At 32.2% G+C, this 20,372-nt stretch overlaps 1 protein-coding gene across 2 annotated transcripts in view; it reads right to left on the reverse strand.

Moving 5' to 3' along the window:
* Positions 1-1,382: 1,382 nt before the first annotated feature.
* LOC143075714 (neural-cadherin-like) overlaps positions 1,383-20,372 on the reverse strand; it is a 48,321-nt gene continuing 29,331 nt past the window's right edge. For both annotated transcript variants that reach the window (XM_076251271.1, XM_076251270.1), the window contains 17 exons: positions 20,201-20,370; positions 19,650-19,898; positions 18,972-19,193; positions 17,072-17,180; positions 16,692-16,870; positions 15,800-16,023; positions 14,842-15,104; positions 13,986-14,337; positions 13,245-13,475; positions 12,339-12,540; positions 11,715-11,896; positions 10,781-11,075; positions 8,788-8,977; positions 7,171-7,412; positions 6,454-6,576; positions 5,551-5,649; positions 1,383-4,789 (listed from right to left, as the gene is read on the reverse strand). In XM_076251271.1, the coding sequence (XP_076107386.1) occupies positions 4,533-4,789; positions 5,551-5,649; positions 6,454-6,576; positions 7,171-7,412; positions 8,788-8,977; positions 10,781-11,075; positions 11,715-11,896; positions 12,339-12,540; positions 13,245-13,475; positions 13,986-14,337; positions 14,842-15,104; positions 15,800-16,023; positions 16,692-16,870; positions 17,072-17,180; positions 18,972-19,193; positions 19,650-19,898; positions 20,201-20,370 (3,589 nt within the window). In that variant the 3' untranslated portion in view covers positions 1,383-4,532. The remainder of the gene's footprint in view (positions 4,790-5,550; positions 5,650-6,453; positions 6,577-7,170; positions 7,413-8,787; positions 8,978-10,780; positions 11,076-11,714; positions 11,897-12,338; positions 12,541-13,244; positions 13,476-13,985; positions 14,338-14,841; positions 15,105-15,799; positions 16,024-16,691; positions 16,871-17,071; positions 17,181-18,971; positions 19,194-19,649; positions 19,899-20,200; positions 20,371-20,372) is intronic.

Consider the following 20,372-nt stretch of genomic DNA (forward strand, 5'->3'; position numbering starts at 1 on the left):
GTCCATTGTCTCTTGACTTTATTGCATGGTTCAGGTTCTATCAAACAGCATGTACCCGACTTCCACCTCATTTCATGGATCAATGATCAAGGTTGGAGTGATTAGGTCTCCTATACAGTAAGTTGTATCTCAACTATATTTGATGTATGGAATGATTGTATGGTGTGCAGTATGGCAATTAACATATAAACGTAGCCTCATTTTCAAGGTTCATATGTAGTCCAATGTTAAGTTTTCCTGTTTAATTGTGTTTCTTAGATACTAGAAGCAATAAGGTGACCTATATTTAATGCATGGAATGAGGTGAAGATGTTTCTGCAAGGGTTCACCTAACTGACCTAATTTTTATGGTTCAATGAGAAATAAGTGTTCATGATTTTGACTTTGTGTCTTCTATAAGAAATATAGGTCATCTGTATTTGTTGGGTGAACACGTGTCTGGATTGGTGTATCTGACCTTGACCGTATTTTCATGGATAATTGATATTGTTAAGTTTATGCGATACGTGTAGCAAAATTTTATCTGGAATGAGTATAAAATCAACCATGTTCTGTTAAGCAGCAAGACATTCCAGCTTATGCACTCTTGCTTTTTTATGTTAAAATATCACATTCGACAACTTTGGCAATATATTGGAGGCCAGTTTTATTTGGTGGAAGTTGTTAGAGAACCAAGTGAAAACCAACAATCTTGAAAGTGCTGGAAATTCTTGTCCAAGATTGTAATAAAACACTGCTAGCATAAAATCAAGATATAATATTGAATAATGGATGTGTAACAAAATTTAACCACTGCTTGTTAGTAAAAGGGGTCTATTAGGCTGCACCAAAATATCCGTATATATTGTACATCTAATAATTTGAAACAGCACTGAAATGATTTTTACATGGTTTAAAGTCCCTCATTTTCAAGAAGTTCTAAGGCCTGAGAATGTTTTTGTTACAGTAGCTTTATGTGCAACAACTTAGTTTAAACCCTTTACATCATTGTAGTAGAATCAAAATTCTATAAAATATCTTTTTGCTACAGATTTCTGAACTCCAAAATCTAAACCAACTTGTCTTTGATTAGTGGAGCTCGAGTCCACATGAAATATTTTGTACTTTACAATTGTTTGTGTTGTTGTATTACTGTCTGATTAATTTATCCCTTATATCTCCTTTTAATCATAGCAAATTTTTACAAAGTGGGTTTGGCTCTTTGCTAAGGATCGTACTTTGACTTACAGCTGTTTCAATCCATGTCATTTGACTTTTTTGGTGGGTAACTGTTTCATTTGCAATCAAACCACACCTCCTCATTTCTATATTATATAATTGACAATCCCTGCTAAATATTGTTTTATGTGTTAAATACTGGTTTGAAGAAAATAAACAAAAAATATATTAGAAAAATTTAATTTCTCTAGACCAATCATGTTTATAAACAGAACATAATCTATGTAATTCTAAATAATGACGTGTATAAATGACTTAAGTAAAAAAACATCATCACAACCTTTGATTAACTGTTACCATGGGAATGAATATAAATGGATTTCTGTCAAAAAATAAATAATATGTGTTCATGACCTGTGCTAAAAAATGCATATATTTGCCATTGTAGTCTTGAAAAATATGTTTTGCCTATATTTGAATTTCTTGGTATTATAATACTAAGTGTAAATCTCTGTTTATTGAATCTTGATCCATTTATTATGAATTACAAAGAATTATTTGTTTTAAATTAAAAAAAAAAAAGCTAGGCTGAACAGTAGTAATAAGTTATCTGACATATCAAAAGTTAGCATATACATGAAAATAATTATCACAAAATTATCTAGAATTTTTTTTCAAATAAACTCAAATCTATTAGCAATTAAAAAAAATGCTGATTGTGCATAATTTACATAAAACTGAAAGCATAAGCAGATTCACAACAAAAAGCACTTTAGGAGTGCTCACAATGATATATTGGTGGATAAACCATGTCAAATGGAAAATCAATTCCCCATTTCAGAATCTAAAGATCTATTGGTAGTTTCATTAATCGTTATGCATTGGTTGAATTTCCATTTTAAAAGACATTTTTAACCAATCATGAATTCTGGTGTACACTTTTTAAAATATTAACCAGAATGCATTAAGATTCTGAAACAGTGAATTGTAGCATCATTATTTTTTGTAATTTTTACTGTTGTATCAATACTCAAAGAGTTTATATAACTTCTTGTGATTTATTTCTGTGGAAAAGGTACATGTTTATACTTTCCAATTTTCTTGCATTATAATAACTTAGTTATAAGGGCAGAAATATAAATACTAGCTTTCATTCATAAATTTTGAAAACCTTTTCTTATACAGAGATTATCAGCCCAAAATAAAATTGTCTACAACTTTTTTAATGGGAGATAACTCTAGGCAGAAAAAGGTACCAGTTCTAAAATCAGTTTCTCTAGATAGGAACATCCAACAATATACATGTAATAAGGTCATGACAAATTGGCTCAGAATATTTACAATCACAATACAAAAGACATAAACATCTAAATAAAATCTGCACCAATGGTTTTAATATATAATGAATTAATGATGAACAGTATATAATATAAAAAATCTATGTTTTCTATTCAAGTAGTTAAAGATGTTATGTATAGCCAACCACAACATGTTGGTGAAAGCTTTTGAAATTATACAGAATGCCTTAAATTCTGAAAAAAATTATGTATTTGTCAATTAGGACTATAAAATGAATTTTTACAATTACAGCTTTAATCACTTCATTTATATATAAATTACATTTCTTGATAGACACTCTCTCCTTTTAACAATAATTAGTACAGCAGTATTAATATAATTTTTTGAATTATGAAGGAATATTTTCATAGTATATCCTACAAAATTGGATTTCCAATAATGTCTGAGAGACATTACTATATACATATATATCATTCCTGGTATAAAATCTATTTACTGTGAATTCATTATTCTTTGGATACCGATTTTCATGGGTTTCGTGGTTACAGGTAAACCATAAATGAGGGGGGGTAGGAGGGGTCATGATTCCGAAATCCCGGGCTTAAAAACAGGAAATCCCGAGGTCCCGAATTTAAATAAAGTTAAATCCCGGATCCCGAAATTTGAAAAAAAGAATTCCCGGATCCCGAAAGGAGTAAATCCCGAAATCCCTAGCTTAAAAACACCCGATCCTGGAGTCCCGATAAAGGTCCTATCCCCCCTCATAAATTAAAATGTTCAATGAATGTCAAATTTTATATACGCCTGTATGCAGACTTTGGCAAAACCACGAAACCAAATATCCACGAAAATGCAAGTTTTTCTTAAACCACGAAAAATTGGTACCCACGAAAATAAATGAATCCACAGTAATACCATACATCAAATGGGATCTAATTGTTTTACTCTACACATCATCTCCACCAAAAATACTGGTAATAAAGTAGTCATATGATATGTTTACATTATTTACAAATTGTCTCATTGCAACAGTAATATTATCTACAACAAACGAATAATGGAATGATTGGCGAAATGAAATATCAGTGAAATTTTTCTTTTATTCGAGCTGATAATACAGATAAATTTGATCAACACCACTTGCATGAACAATGTTTTCTTTAAATCTATATATATTTTTGACATTTAATAAAAATATCAATCACATTTGATTATAATTTCTTTAAAAAAAATTAAAATCAAGATAACTATTTGTTTTTAATTTCTTGAATAAAAGAGAGATTTCACTGGATCAACATTACTAACAATGATATGTAATTGATACATTTTATCTTTTAAAAAATCATTCATACAAAAATGGTTAAAAAATAGAGATTCATCTTGTATTAAAAATGCCTGAAAATGTGAAAAAACGAAATGTGTATGGTTTTACATTGTAACCTCCTTGTTCATATGATAACATTGGAAATTTTGTTTAAATAAATACTTCAAGCTTTAATATATTACATGCATGTGATTTGCCAAAATATTGATGGCGCTAAAATAAATTTCAAGAGACGATGTCTTTGGAATGTTGGTTTCATTATGATATAATGAGTTACACGAGACATTAAGTTACAGAGCACTTGTTAGAAATATTTTGCATCACATGTAACTCGTCAAGTTTTAAAACTTATAAAACTATACACAAATGTATTAGAATGAAATTCCATTAATAATTACTTTTCAGAATTATTTTTTTAAATTAGTAAAATAATGTTACATTTCGAACTTATATTAATATGGTTGAACATTAGTTCTTTGAAATTCTACTAAAGTCATATCAAAAATGAAGCTAATTACAGTATATTTAAATTTCATGTCTACTTTCCCCGAAATATATATATCACAATATGTCATGTAAGAACTTTTTCAGTCATTTGATTTTCTCCACACTGAATGTATATTTGCATCTAATTTGCATAATCATGGATGCAGCTGCCACTGATTTGATCGTGTGCACATTGCATAAATATTCATATGCACGAGTTCTACTCTAGCAAGCTTGGCACATTCATTCTATGCACTTTTTCAATCTAATCTGAATCATCATATTTATTATACATGTCAGCTAGCTTGGCAAACTTAGGTCCCCATTCATTAAGATAGTCATAGTCTTGGTCACCTCCTGACGTGGAGGTATTCAGAGAACTCAGAGACCCAGCATCACTACCACCTCCCTCATAATCAAATCCTTTCATTGTATCATATGGTGGTGCACCTGAATCATCGTCAGCATCATCCAGTCTGTCACCAATAAAATCACCAATACCTGGTCCCCCTGGAGGTGGAGCTGAAAAGAATAAAAGCAATTCCAATTAATTATTATAATATACTCCATAGAATTGAGAATGGAAATGGGGAATGTGCCAAAGAGACAACAGCCCGACAATAGAGCAGACAACAGCAGAAGGTCACCAACAGTGTTTGTTTTCGTTTTTTCATGATAAAAAAGTTTCCCTGACATTTTCAACAAGTGACAAAGCTGAATAAGGTATACAGAAGTTCGTTGCAAAAACTTATAATCCTCATAGCTGATTGTTTCTTGATATTAGATTGTTCAACAATATCAGATGCTTCACACGAGTTAGTGTCAGTATTCTTACAAAAAACAGAGACAAAGAGTTGTTTATAACAATGTACTATCTTATTTGGTTGATAGATATCTCACTGCTCACATACCCCATCTCCTGATTTTCATAAAGATTGTCATGTGACATGGGGGTCAAAAGAGAGATAACTATATTATTGCAGAATACCACAAAGCACTAAGACCAATTGTTAGTGTCTGAAAAATGACTAATGCTGCTGTTTTAGAAATAGTGTTTTTTTTTTATCTTTTATAAAAAAAAACCTGCTTTTTACAGAGTTGGTGGTCCTGTTTGTACAATGTACAAGGATGAAACCATTTTCTATACAATAATACTTAAATCTGCACATAATAAATAAATTAAAAAAAGATTTTTGTCACTATCTTATTTTTATCTTATAGGGAAATATCATACTGAGTAAATGTTGACTGTTAAGGCAAGTTTAACTAATGCTTACACTTACCACTTTTGCCTAGATGATTTACATTGACAGGCTTATCAAAATGAGAATGATCTGGCAACCTGCCAATTCCTTGTATATGACCTTCATAATCATCTTCACCTGTAAAAATATAATAAAAATGTCTCAAGGTCAAATTCAGCAACATTTCTTGTATAGCTATATTAAAAGTATGATATTACCAGGGTTGTATTTCATATCATGATTTCCTTTATAAAGGATTGCTGCTAACTAGGAACCTATTAAACCAAGAGTTCCAAATGGTGATGTTGAAATAATCCCTTCGTTATATTTTACTGAGGCCATCACAAGTTGGTTGACCGTTATGGAATATCCTTTTCACAGATGATAGCCAATATGTTCCTTCTGTTTCAACTACAATCCTGTTCCCCTTTCACAATCGAGTAGCGGATCTAGAAATTTTCATAAGAGGGGGCCCACTGACTGCCTAAAAAGGGGGTGGGGTGGGGGTGGGGGCCGATTCCGTCACGCTTCAGTGATTCCCTATATAACCAACCAAAATTTTTCTGAAAAAGGGGCCCCCCCCTTAAATCCGCCTCTGAAATGTGACCTACCGAGTAGAGACTTAGTACTGGGTTTGTACTAACATGAGCACAAGGACGGGTGCTACGTGTGGAGCAGGATCTGATTACCTTTAGAGAGCATATCAACTCAACCCCCAGTTTTATTATTCTATGTTGTGCTTTGTGTTCTATTGTTTGTCTGGTTGTCTTTTTCTTTATAGTCATGGTGTTGTCAGTTTATTTTCGATTTATGAGTTTTAATGCCCCTCTTTTATCTTTTGCCCCTCTTTCAAAAAAAAGACATAATTAAGTGTTTTATCAAAATTTATTTTGTACAATGTTCTTCTGACTGAATAAGTTAAATAAACCAGTCATTTATTACCTGCTCCTTCCTCATCATAATCCATCACATTCTCCCTCACTTCGTAATCTTCCTTTTCGTCATCTTCAATCAGTCCCTCATCTGTTTGCCTACACTTCCACCAAAGAAGGGCAGCAATGACCACTGTAATAATGAAATAAATCAAAATAATGAAAAAATGAAAAATAATGATTGATCGATTGTTGGTTGCTTTATGCCGCATTAGCACAAAAAGGCTATATCGCGGCCATGAAAAATAATGAAAACATCATCATGAAGTGAATTTTGTTATTTTTTAAATTCATTTTGGTTATATAGCTCTTCAATTGTTTCACTTCTTAAATATCCTTGGCTTGCAAATATTTAGAGGCTTTGAGTGTTCCTGATGAAGATTAGTTTAGATTATCACTTCAGACGAATGAAATTGATAACGTGTTGTTTTCTTTTTTTTCAAAATATAAAAGAAACCAGGTTATGTGCTAATTTGGATCATTCTTTTACTTGTTCCAACTTAAGAAATCAGATTAGATTAAAGGATTTTTTTTTAATAAAATTCATGACAATACATGAATTCTCCAACATGACTATATTGTTAAATATACTGTTAATCAACTTATTTGTCGATACTAATTTGCATTTAGCCATAACTAGCCCATTCCGTGCGATTTAATTGCGTGATTTTCAAATTTGCTTGATGTAGCCTGTATAAACTTAAAACATCTCTATGTGTATACTCACGTATCAACAGAATAACTAATATTGGTGCCACAATCCAAGCCCCAACTCCAGCAGAATCTGTATCTACTATCATCAGAGTGTAACAAGTCCGTCCCTCCCATCCAGAGTGACAGTTACAAACATATCCATACTCATTTTTAGGATCATTTACACAGTCAGCATCTGGATGACATGGTGTGTCAATTCTACAATAGTCGTAGGGCACACAGGTACTGCCTTGTTTAATGTAGTGAAGAGGACAGCTACAAAGAATAATGTATCATTAAAACATTTACATCATGCACAATATACCTTGTCTGCCATTATAACTGGACATCACAAAGGTCCAGTTCAATTTTTACGTCATAATACAAAATATCTGATGCCACAATGGGAAAGTGGTTGTTGCATGACATCAATACTTCAAGTGGTGCAGATTTCCAAATAGCTATAAGGTGTATGGGGCCTACTATGAATTTATTATTATTCATTAGGTACCAATTTTTGTAGATTACATAGATGTAAGTAAATTTTAAATGTTCAATGAATTTCTAATTTTCAATAAGTTTCTATTCTGACCTAGAAATAACAATGCAATCAAATATCCACAAAAATACAATTTTTCCTCAATCCAAGAAAGTTACCAACCCCGAAAAATGAATACTAATATGAATCATTATCGCTATTTTGTTCATTTTTCTTTTGATCTTTTTTTGTGATAATTTTCATATCATGCTTCTCGCTTGAGATGGAAAAATTATCGCTAGAAACTAAGGAGGCCACGTGGCGTTGCTAACGAAATTGACATGAAATTGACAACGTCCTCATAGGTAAAATAGCGATAAACAGATTATCATTGGTCATCTCAACTCGATTGCTTTTCTCACTTTCGCTGTACCAGCTCAAGCGAGAAAATCAATCTCGTTGAGATGACCTACGATAATCTATAAATCTATCATAAAATCTATGTCACAGATACCAATTCATGTCAATCTAACAAACAATAATTAGATTCGTGGCTAGTATTTATTTTGAAAGGCTTAATATTCCAAACTTTTTTTTACATAAATAAGGCCGTTAGCTTTCTCGTTTGAATTGTTTTACAGTGTCTTATCGGGGCCTTTTATAGCTGACTATGCTGTATGGGCTTTGCTCATTGTTGAAAGCCGTACGGTGACCTATAGTTGTTAATGTCTGTGTCATTTTGGTCTTTTGTGGATAGTTGTCTCATTGGCAATCATACCACATCTTTTTAATATTTTACCCAAACAAAATCAATTATTATATCAATGTTAAGGACACAGATTAACAAAAGCACTTATTGCTTGTTTCTGAATCCTATTTGTGAATGCAACCATATAACGTTATACCAGGTTATTTTTTAGGATGTAAAATTTAGCGTTTTCATTGAATAAGGTATGCAAAATATTTTGGCGGATTAAAATTTTTTATCAATACCTTTGCATGTGTCGTTTTAAATTCGCAGAATTTATTCTGGCCACTTTGGTCTATCCTCGAAAATAAGCGAAAATTTACACCCTGCGAAAAATAACCCACTATACGGTATTATCATTCATTGATAATAAAATATTGTTTACACTTGCTGTGTCTTAAAAGTTTTAAGTAATGTTTACTTACACACATTCATATTTCTCCCACAATGGACGGCAGACAAATGGAGTTCGGCATGCGTGGTTAACACAGTCATTCCTTACACAGTTATCCGTAACTTTCTGCTCATTTACAAGTTTAATTTTGACATTTTGTTGACTTTCACCTGCTGTCATTGGGAACCAGCTATTGGCCAATCTAATATCATTCAAACAAGCTGTAATAAATAATCAGAAATACTATTAAACCTGTATAAACTAAACCTTGTGTAATCAACAAATTTCTCCAAGGACTATTCTATTAAAATGCCTGAGGGTGGGAAGGGTATGAATTTTTAGTTTTGGACAAGGATCATGCATAATTTATTGTTGTGGTTGCTTTTGATGTATGCATAATAAAACACACTTTTATAATTGGTTAAAGGGGACATTTTAGAAGTTCTTTCTTGTCAACCAACATTCATTTCAATATTGAACCAGGTGCTACGCAGTGTGCAGTCTTATATGACCACAGAAGTCCAACCCTAAACAGTTGGGGCAAGTATAGACACAACATTCAAGCTTGATACAGCTCTGAATTTGGATTGCGATCAAATTTTGATATAATATGAGTTTCTGACACAAAACAAACGTCAAGATCTTACAAATCTATTGCGCAATATTGTGCAATTAAAGATTTCTTCTTTTAACTTTTCAAAAATTTGGAAAACTACCACCCCCTTTTTTTTGAAATTAGTCCAAAACCTGACATTTCTTTTTACATAATATACAAGTTGTGTAAGGGAGGTAAATCCAAACATACCCAACATTGTATGTTAAATGTTTTAAAATTACCTCCCTAACACTGCTTTTAAATTGTCTTAATTGTCCATTAACCAGAAATACCTAGTTTTTCCCCTTTTTTGCCCGTAATTCCAAAACATTTTAAGCTGCAACCCCCCAAAGTCAATACTAACCATTCCTTAATGGTATGGAAACTTCTGGTTTAATTTCAGAGAGATTCATACACTGAAACATAAGTTATTGTTTGAAAACTACAAAACTACAAAAATGATTATTTTGGACCCCTTTTAGACCCCTAATTTCTAAACTATTGGTACCATAACCCCCAAAATCAATCCCAACCTTCCTTTAGTGGTATTGAACCTTCTTGTAAAAATCCATACACTTAAACACAAGTCATTGTCTGTAAACTAGAAAAATGCTTCATTTTGGCCCTTTATTCCTACATATTTGGGAAAATTAACCGCAAACTGAATCACAGCCTTCCCTGTGTTATATGAAAACTTGTGGTACAACGTCAGAGAGATCCATACAGTTACACACAAGTAATTGTCTTGAAACTAGAAAAATGCCTGTTTTTGGCCCTTAATTCCTAGCCTGTTTGCCTAATAACCCCTTAAAATAAATCCCAACCTTCTACTTATGGTATTAAACATTGTGGTACAATTTCAGAACAATTGAAATACTAATACACAACTTTTTGTCCTGAAACTAGATAAATGCTGTTTTTGGCCCCTTTGGGCCCCTAATTCCTAAACCTTTGGGACCATAACCCCACAATTCAATCCCAAGCTTCCTTTTGTGATTATAAACATTGTGTTAAAATTTTATTGATTTCTTTTTACTTATTCAAAAGTAATTATCCGGAAACAATCCGTCTAAAGACGAACACAACGATGCAGACGACGATGACCACGTGATACCAATATACGACCAAAATTTTTTGTGGTCTTATAAAACAATTAATAGCCTTTTCAAACCAAACTTTTTATTGTCAGAGAAAAAAAAGAAGAAATATTGTTAAGCCAATCAATATGTATGTATCCAAAGTGGTTTAACTAAGCTTTTGTTTCGTGAAATATTGAAAATATAACCTAATTTAATGTTGTCAGTTGTGTTTAGTTTGTATAATTGTGTATAATACCCCTCTACATCTTCACAAAATTCTAAAAAAAAAACGTCTTTCCTGTAAAAAGTCTTTCATAGATTAAATATTCTACTAGATAGCAACTACTTACTACTGTTAAGATCTTTTTCATTTGAAACAGTGATCGTGTTGTGGGTATAAGTTAAGGCTGCTCCGGCGTAAATCTGGTTATTCTTTATAGGCATCAAATGATGTCCATAATCTGGCCCTTGTGTTTCTGAGTATCGAGGCCCTTCCCCATTATCCATTGCCAGAGCCAAGAATTTTCCTCGCCTTTTTATAAGAACTTTGTGCCATTGTCCATCACTTGCCATTACTCTGTCAAGACTAACTACATGATTCCCATCGCCCAAATTATATAACACCTGCAGATGATTGCCTACAATCTGAAATGATGAAAAAAATAAAAATAGTCAGACATTGTTATGAAAAAACTTTATAAACTTTATGTTCTGACACTAAATTTTGTGACACGTGCTGTCAATAGACCATTTCTGTGACACTTGACCTGAGGTTTGTGACACTTGAACCATAGATGTCACAAAACAATCCCGTTTCCATTGTTGCATCAGACATTTTCTCTGACGACACCAAATTTTACAGGTAGGTCGGTGTTGGCCAGTAATGGTGGACAAATAATATGAAGTATGTGATCATGGGAGTATATAAATTTTGGGATACGTGAGATAGCCTTTTATCTACTTAAAAGTAATTTTCAAATCTCTGAAAAATTGAAAATATCATAATTGAATTTTCTTAAATTTAAAAAAAAAATGGACTTTTCTTCAACAGCTGACACATGCAGTCCTTAGTTTGAGGTCATTTTGCTATTTTCAGTGCTTTTAAATCATTTTCATTTTCTCTTCAAACTAAATTTGTTGAGTCTCAATTTTCTCAGGTCTCGATATCTTTTAGAGTGAACAGTATTTATCATCAGTGTTATTTTGGTATTTGCCAATTTATCTTGTAATTATGTATCCCATGTGTATACAAACATTCAGAAGAGACCTCATAATTGGTCATACCTCAAGTCTGACAAATTCATTGGTGGATGTGGAAGAGACATGGAAGATAACTCCATCAGTGTCTCTTGTTCTGTACATCACATGGACATCTGTATCCCAGTGAGATAACAAACTCTGGAAGGTTGACTCTAAGGTCCAGTCCATATAACTTCCAGTTCCTTGTAGATCTTTTATAGAGGTTTCTGATAATAAAAATGTGCATGTAATAAATTAAATATTTATTGTCTATTTGGTTACAAATAAACTGTCTTTCTTTTTGTAGAAATGAAATATATTTTATGTTGATAATTTCTATTTGAAAAAACGAGGGCAATTTAACAATTGGAAAATGAATCAAAGACACAAATAGATAGGTTGCACAAAATGTTTTTTAAAAAATAGAGAATGAACGTTTAAATTCAGAGAAATGGGAATGTGGAAAATGGGAAACAATTTCATAGAGGGAGGTGCATAACCTCGTGCATGTTTTCTACAATGTTTTCATGAACGATTTTTGAAATTTTTTAACTGGAAAAATTATGGGAAAATTCCAAAGACAATTCTATATAATAGATGCATAACTTTGATACTTGTAGCATTATTCTGTGTAAATTAATCTTTCAGATTAAGAGTGAAAGTACTTACGGATATCACAAGTATCACCTCTCCATCCGCTATTACATATACAGATAGTTGCACCAGTGGCCAGATCAGTAATCTGACAGTCGCCATTATCTCCACATTTCTTGGGTATGTTTACACTGTTCTTTTGACACGCATCATCTTCCTTAGGACAACCATCAAAACTTCCTGGGTAGGTACCAGAACCGGTATACAGGTCGTACAACTAGAACAATAAAATACAGTTGAGAATGGAAATAGGGATTGTGTAAATGAGACAACTGGACTCAAAGCAAAAACCAGCTGAAAGCCACCAATGGGTCTTCAATATAGCAAGAAAATCTAAGACTATTAGGTGTGCTTCAGCTGGCCACTAAACAAAAATGTGTACTAGCTCAGTGATAATGGATGTCATATTTCTTACTGTTTATGAGGGCAATTCTGCTATCATATAGTACCTTTGAGAAATTTCGGTACGTTTGTTAACAATATGAAATTATTAAAATGGACAAATATTTGGGTTAATTAGGCAATAAAACTACAAGTCTCTTTCCCAAAAATATTTTGGCAGGAAATCTGCCTTTTGGTGGAAAAAAATCTGGAAAATATCATGTTTTCCTAAAAACTGCTTTTTAAATTATTCATTTTGTTTTATCAAAAGTGACCAATTCTAAATAACTAATAAACAAAGTAACAATGTTTACAAGGTTTTGTTGAATTTTGTCACTTTTTTCAATTTCCATAAGTAAATGTGGTGTGAACAACTGATATGGTTGAAAAGATTTTAAAGAAATCATCCTAAACTTCAGGGTCAGTCAGGAAACTTTTAACATGTAAATAAGTTACAGGCAGATTGAAACCAGAGGTTGCTTTTCGTTTTGGAATGGGATTTAAAATTAAAAAAAAAGGTGTTAAAAATAGTAAACTTACTTCATTGTTGTGTCGTAAATTTCTCACACATCCATTGAACTTGTTATTGGTAATTCCAGCTGGTAGGTTTGGTTGTGACTGTCTGCCACCCAACTGTAATGGAGCATTTACATTCAGGAACATATTTTCACCAGGAGTTGACATAGTAACCTCACATATTGATCTATCATCCACAATTCCATCAGTAGTTGGTGCAATGTCCTTACAATAATCAACCGTCAGGGTAATCAACTAAAATAAAAATAGATATTTTTTTTAATTAAGCTTCTTTTTTTTAAATAAATTACATGCAGTTACTTTTAGGTTTCATTATTTTTGATAACTTTGTACATAATATATGAATCATGGTCATCTGTTAGTTTGGAAGCAAATTCTGATACTGATTGAGAGCAAATACTAAAAGTTGATATTTAACTTCTGTTGATTCATTTATTTTCATTGATTCAGGAAACTTGTTCCCTGGTGGATATTTGAATTCCTAGTTTTTTCCAAATTAAGTCTGAATTTTTGTTAGTACCAATTTTTGTGGATTTTTTTTGTCTGGTCTGAATAAAAGCCGATAGAAAATTAGTTCTTTGTTTACCATGAAAAATAATGTATCCACAGAAGACCATTTACAAAACAGTTGACAGTTTTTATAAAACAAATATTTCAAAACAGCTTTGAATCTTTTAGTTCAAAAATCATATTTGAAATATTTTCCACAAATCGTTGTTACCTAAAATAAATGTACAAACTTACCTTTCCTCTTCTCCTGATATTTATATGATGCCATTTACCATCACTGAGTTTATTTCCTCCATTCAGTGAGTTACTATTTATAGACAGTGTCTGTGCTCCTGATCCTTGATCTATTTTCAGAATTGGGTATCCCCCTGCCAACTCCAAAGACATATAATCCTGAGGTTGGAAGTTATCTGACACAGGACCATTATACATAATTAGCCCATTATCACTTGAAGTAATGAATTCTATACTAGTTTCAGAGTTTTCACATTGTTCCAAAGGTTTATACAAGGCATAACCAGTTCCGTCAAAACCATGACGTGTTGACTGGCATCGTGGTCCATCAAATCCTGCCGAACATTCACAGCTACAAGAAAAGTATAATTGTTTTAAAAGAAAATAAACTCATTCTTAATTGTTTCTTATGCATAGTTTTTTACTTGATATAGTTGCAGTGGATTTATTTTTATAAATTCTGGAGGACAATACTTAACACCTACTAGTTTTGACCGTAGTCATTTATCATGATTTAGCAATTTAGTTATCGTTTGTTTACTTTTCAAATTTCGTGCATGCTAAGCGCTTTTCTTGAATTAACTTCATTAGGAACCATAGAAATTACAATGCTTTGAAAGTAAAAACTAATAAGTATGCATATACTTGTGATTGGAAATGGCATATCGATGCTCGTAAACATATCTTGTTTGGATATAATTTACCCCTAACTTGTTTTACTCATGTATATTATGAAAAACATATAATTTCCTTAAAAATGTAAAATACGATAAAAATTTGTAATTTCAATGAGTGAAATTTAGTGTCAGACGCTTAAGTCTGATAGCCAAAAGTAGACCTTCATCTCTGAACATACCTCAAGACATTCCAGTAATCTTTCTTGCATGTTCCTCCATTATAACAATATGTAGGATCACACTCAATCTGACTGACTGGTTCACGACATCCACACTTCCCTTGGACAAATGTCTCAACTCCAACAATTGCGTTCCCCCGGACGTTCACCAAGTTTGCTTTGCCTGTCACGTTAAGGAAGTTGTAACAGCCAGATTCACAAGTTTCCTTTAAACATTCGTCAATATTAATCATTTCAATGGTAGCACCTGCATCTTGGGCAAACTGTAAATATAAAATTATCAATGTAAACTTCAGGAAATCTTCACTATCTGCAGTAAATCTTTGCATATAAATAACTTTAGCAAGTCTCATCAAAATATTTTATCCTATCACTGGTGACTGCTATGCTATATGTGGTAACCTGTAATAATATGAAAATAATATTTTCAAGTGAAGACTTATCTTTTATCACTGAATATTTAGTTGCCATTAGCAAAATTATGGCTACAAATAGTGGAGCAGGAACTTCTAACCCTTATGTAGCACTTGGATTCAATCTTCAGTGCTTTTTGTGAGGTCTTTTTCTTGTCCTTTTCTTTGATCTTCTTTTGACTATCCATGGTGTGGCTGCAGTTTTATTTACGGTTTGGAAACCATTAGAACCCTCCCCCTTTTTTAATAATCAAATCATACTGCGATTATGCTGAGAAATGGAGAATTGCAATAAACGTTTATATATAAATCTGCTGTTACCGGAATTAACTTACGTTTTCTAAAGGTTTTCTGACTTTGTCACCTATCACAGGTAACACCTGCCTCATAATAACTCATTTATCTTTCTGTATTTTACATGTATATAACTAGATCCATTATATATTTTTTACCAAGCAAACACCAACCAATCAATCACATTATTTTTTTATATCTATGAATCAACACTTTTTGTATCTTTTCAAATTACTCTTAAAAAAACTTACTCCGTTTTTGTTTTTAAGTACAGCTCCATTCATTTTGGTGTTGGAGTAGTATGGTGAGCCGTGAGCAGAGAACCTGACATCTGTGAAATGGTCTTTCTTTAAAACACTGATCATCTGTACGTTCTCTTTTTCTGCTCCAAGGCTATTAGCAAGACGTGTTCTAAATTTATCGTATGGTGACAGCCCTTCACTATCTGGTGTAATGAATTCTTCTGGTGTTGTACCTACAATATTGTTTTAAAAAAAATCTATATATTTCTGTCATTTTTTGCGTAACTTTTAAGCTGTTTTGTTTGTTTTGGTATGCTAGTTTTATGCGTTTAAAGATATAAGGGAAATGAAAAATCAAAGGAAAATTTCATTATCTGTTATTAATAGAAAATCAATTCCATAAATATGCTGATTAAAAGAAGGATTTATTTAAGAGATATTTATCAAATACAGGTGGAGTGAAAAGTTGCTTTTGAAGACTTTTTCAGTCATATCATTAGACGCAAAATAACAGTAAGGTATGAATATTTGGCAACCTTGGTTTTATCCTCACAAATATCTGTTTTTCCTACTCCAATAAACTAATTTAGAATAATTCAATTTGAGCACGTACATTTGTTAATTGACATTAGTCAGTCTTCAAATACCATGAAGTTAATTCTTAGTGCTAATCTATAAAATTTTGATTCTTGATTGATCCCAATATAAAAAGAGTTCAAATCTTCTAACAGTTGCTTTAAAAGGGAGATGAACAGAATTACTTTAAAATGTCATGACATCAATCTAGGATTTGACTGTCTCTAGTTAAACTTTAATGACACTTTTCATCTCATAAATTGTTCTTCAGAATTTTTTATATACAAAACATGAAAAGCTTTGAAAGCATGTGATGAAAACAAACCTGAGAGTCTAACGGATCCTGATTTATATGGTGCTTCCTCTGGCATTTCTTCGATCATTACTGTAACTGAGGATTTCGTGGTTAATCCATCAACTCTGTCGGACACATCCACATTAAATGTCCATTTGCCAGTTGGAACATTATGAAGCATGGTTATCATTCCAGACTCCCGGTTAACACTTTAATAGAAAAAAAAAATTGGTTTATATATTGTTGCAGACATTTTTGTCATGTATAAGTTCAATCAATGTACATATACACTTCAAACTCAATTAACTGTTTAATCCTGCAACATTTAAATGTGCCTGTTCAAAGAATGGAATAAAACATTCCTGCCACACTGAACTACATCTTTTCAAAGAATCTTATAAATGCCTTACCTGAAAAATTTCTGATAATTATCGGGGCCAACAAAGGTCTTGTCATCAATGTCATGGTCATCTAAATCAGCATAATTTACAGCTCCAATTTCAATATTCTTAAACATTCCTAAAAGATAAGTATAGAATGATCATAATAAATGTACAATAACAACAGGTTTAAAGTAGATAACACCACAAACCTATATATATTAGAAAGGCAAATCATACACATGAAAAAATAAGAGAATTTACATAAAATTTGCTAAATGTTTAAGGAGGATAACTTATCTGTAGAGGACACTTTTTAAAACCGAAACATTAAAGGAGATTAGTCTTAAATTTTTAAATTATGACCCATTCAAAAAGATGTTTGGTATAACTATCAATACTTTGCAATTTGACCCTACCTTATAAAGTTTCTCAGAACACTTCTTTTAAAATGTAAAATTCAATAATTATTATAAAAAATTATTTTCCCTTTGAAAAGCAATAAACAAAACCTAACAAATTCCCTGAGGAAATCTTAGTTCAGTTCATTGGTGATCAATTTTCATTCAGCAAAAGCAAAATGTCAAAATTAACAAAACTAAGCTCCAAATAAAAAATTTCAGGAAAGAAATATTAAATATTAGACGATTAAAAAAACAAGAATGTGTCCATAGTACACGGATGCCCCACTCGCAAAATCATTTTCTATGTTCAGTGGACCGTGAAATTGGGGTCAAAAGTCTAATTTGGCAATTAAATTAGAAAGATCATATCATAGGGAACATGTTTACTAAGTTTGAAGTTGATTGGACTTCAACTTAATCAAAAACTACCTTGACCAAAAACTTTAACCTGAACTAACGAACGAACGACTGAACGAACGAACGAACGGACGGAAGGACGGACGGACACACAGACCAGAAAACATAATGCCCCTCTACTATCGTAGGTGGGGCATAAAAAGGTCATGTCAACAATCTATGAAACGATGATGAATTTATGAGTATGAGTATAATATGAAAGGAAATGATTTCACTTGAGTAAGATATATACAATAAAGCAAAAACAATTTCACAGGAGTAAAAATAAAACCATATCATAAATACCTGCAAAAACAACAGCTTTAGATTTTACTCCCATCCACTAACCAAGAGTTATTGGGAAATGTTAGATGACTTAAAATGACAACTGTTTGTGAGTGAAAGTATGTGGACCTTCCATACCATATAAATGTTAGTACACATGCATATGAAAAGTTCAGGATGAGTCAGATCATGTCAATGAAATATGAAAAGATGATGAATTTATGAGTATGAATAAATGAAATAATGAATAAAGCAAATATGATTAAACATGAGCGAGAAATAAACAAGTGAAACTGCGAGCTACTGCTCACTGATGATACCCCCGCCGCAAGTGGATAATATTAATAGTGTAAAAATATGCAAGTGTTCGGTAAACAGGAAGTTGTCAAGTGATGAATCTGAAAACGCATCACACGGTATAGCTGACTTATATAAATCCTGAAACAAAATTTCAGAAATCCTTGTATTGTAGTTCCTGAGAAAAATGTGACGAAAATTTTCAACTTGGCTATCATGTGTAAAATCATACAAGTGTTCGGTAAACAGGAAGTTGTCGAGTGATCAATCTGAAAACCCATCACACGGTATAGCTGACTTAGATAAACCCTGAAACCAAATTTCAGAAATCCTTGTATTGTAGTTCCTGAGAAAAATGTGACTGATGGACAGACGGACTGACGGAAGGACGGACTGACGGAAGGACGGACTGACGGACTGACGGAAGGACAGACAGAGGTAAAACAGTATACCCCCCCCTTTTTTAAAGCGGGGGTATAATGAATACTAAAATTTATTAATAAATCGTCTGTGACAATACTTTCATAGGTCATGTGACTGATATTTACCTTTGTAGTTATACACATGTATATTCTGTGTTCCTGGTCCATGTGGGTTGTCGTTTATGTCCCCTATCTCAATAGTAAGTGTATTGGTACCAGTCTGGCTCAGTACATTAGAAACTCCTCTTTTATCCCACATTTTAATGGGTAGGTAATAAAACTTCTTTACCTCTCTGTCAAATACTTCTTTTGATTTGATTTGAGCTCCTCCATTTCCACCATCCAATGCTAGTATGAGAAAACAAATATTGTTATTAAAAACTGAGGATATTTTGTTTTAAATTACAAATATACTTCTAATGCTCATGATATCTAAAGTTAAATACTCTATTAGCCTTTGGCTTCACTAGTAAGGTAAAATCCAAGAAGATTTTGTTCTAAAAATAACCATGCAGATTAATATGAGTTTTAATTATAAAATGTTATGTGTTCTTTTGTTGCTATAAAATATAGACAATTACTGATTCAGTCTACATGTTAAGGGGGCATAACTCTGGCATTTGTTGGCAAATGCATTACAAATTTGCACATCTTCATGTCAAAATCTTAAAATGAACAAAGTTTCATTAACATCTGGTGAAGTATGCACAAGGAGATGTTTCTACAAACTGTGTAATTAAAGAGAAAAAATCCAAGTTCAAGTTCATAATTTTGAAAATCCTCAACAAACATTATTCGTCTTACCTGCCATAAAGTTGACATCAAATTTACACTGTGCTTGACTTTGGCTAGTGCATGGTATTCCATCAAATCCAAAAGGAGGCCCATTGTTAGGTAGATCAGGATCTTCACCCAACACAGTTGTTACAAGAGTACTGATTGGTGCATTTTCCATTATTTTAGCATAGGGAACCCCTTTGATTTTTGGAAACTCATCATTGATGTCATTTACACTGACAGTCAAGGTTGCAGTACCGGTCAAACTAGGAACTCCTACAAAAAAGTTGATACAATTAAAGCAATGATTTTTTCCCTTAGACTTCAAACTAATACCTTTATTTGAAGTTTTAAAATATTCAAATTATTTAAGTTAGAAACTTTCTCTTGAAAAACCACTAATAAGCATAATTGCATGGTAAAGGCACTTTAAAAAAAAGTATAATAGATTTTTTTGTTATACACAACATGCACTTGCATATATTCTTTTCTCCTTACTGCTGGTACAGCTTATTTTTCAAAAAGACATGCCACTATTATGAAGTGTTAATATTCTAATTACATATAGACCTATTTACCTTTGTCCATAGCCAAAATATACACAGTATGTTTAGCAATATGTTCTCTATCAAGCAGCTTATTTAGTCTGATTCTTGCAGACAGTTTAGAAGTAGTAGGATCCACATATTCCTCCAATTTAAAATATTCTTTTGGATTTTCATCTCGGGGGTCTTTTCCAATGAAGTAGCT

This window comes from Mytilus galloprovincialis, chromosome 5 (assembly GCF_965363235.1).
Source record: "Mytilus galloprovincialis chromosome 5, xbMytGall1.hap1.1, whole genome shotgun sequence".
In the NCBI taxonomy this organism is placed as follows: Eukaryota; Metazoa; Mollusca; class Bivalvia; order Mytilida; family Mytilidae; genus Mytilus; species Mytilus galloprovincialis.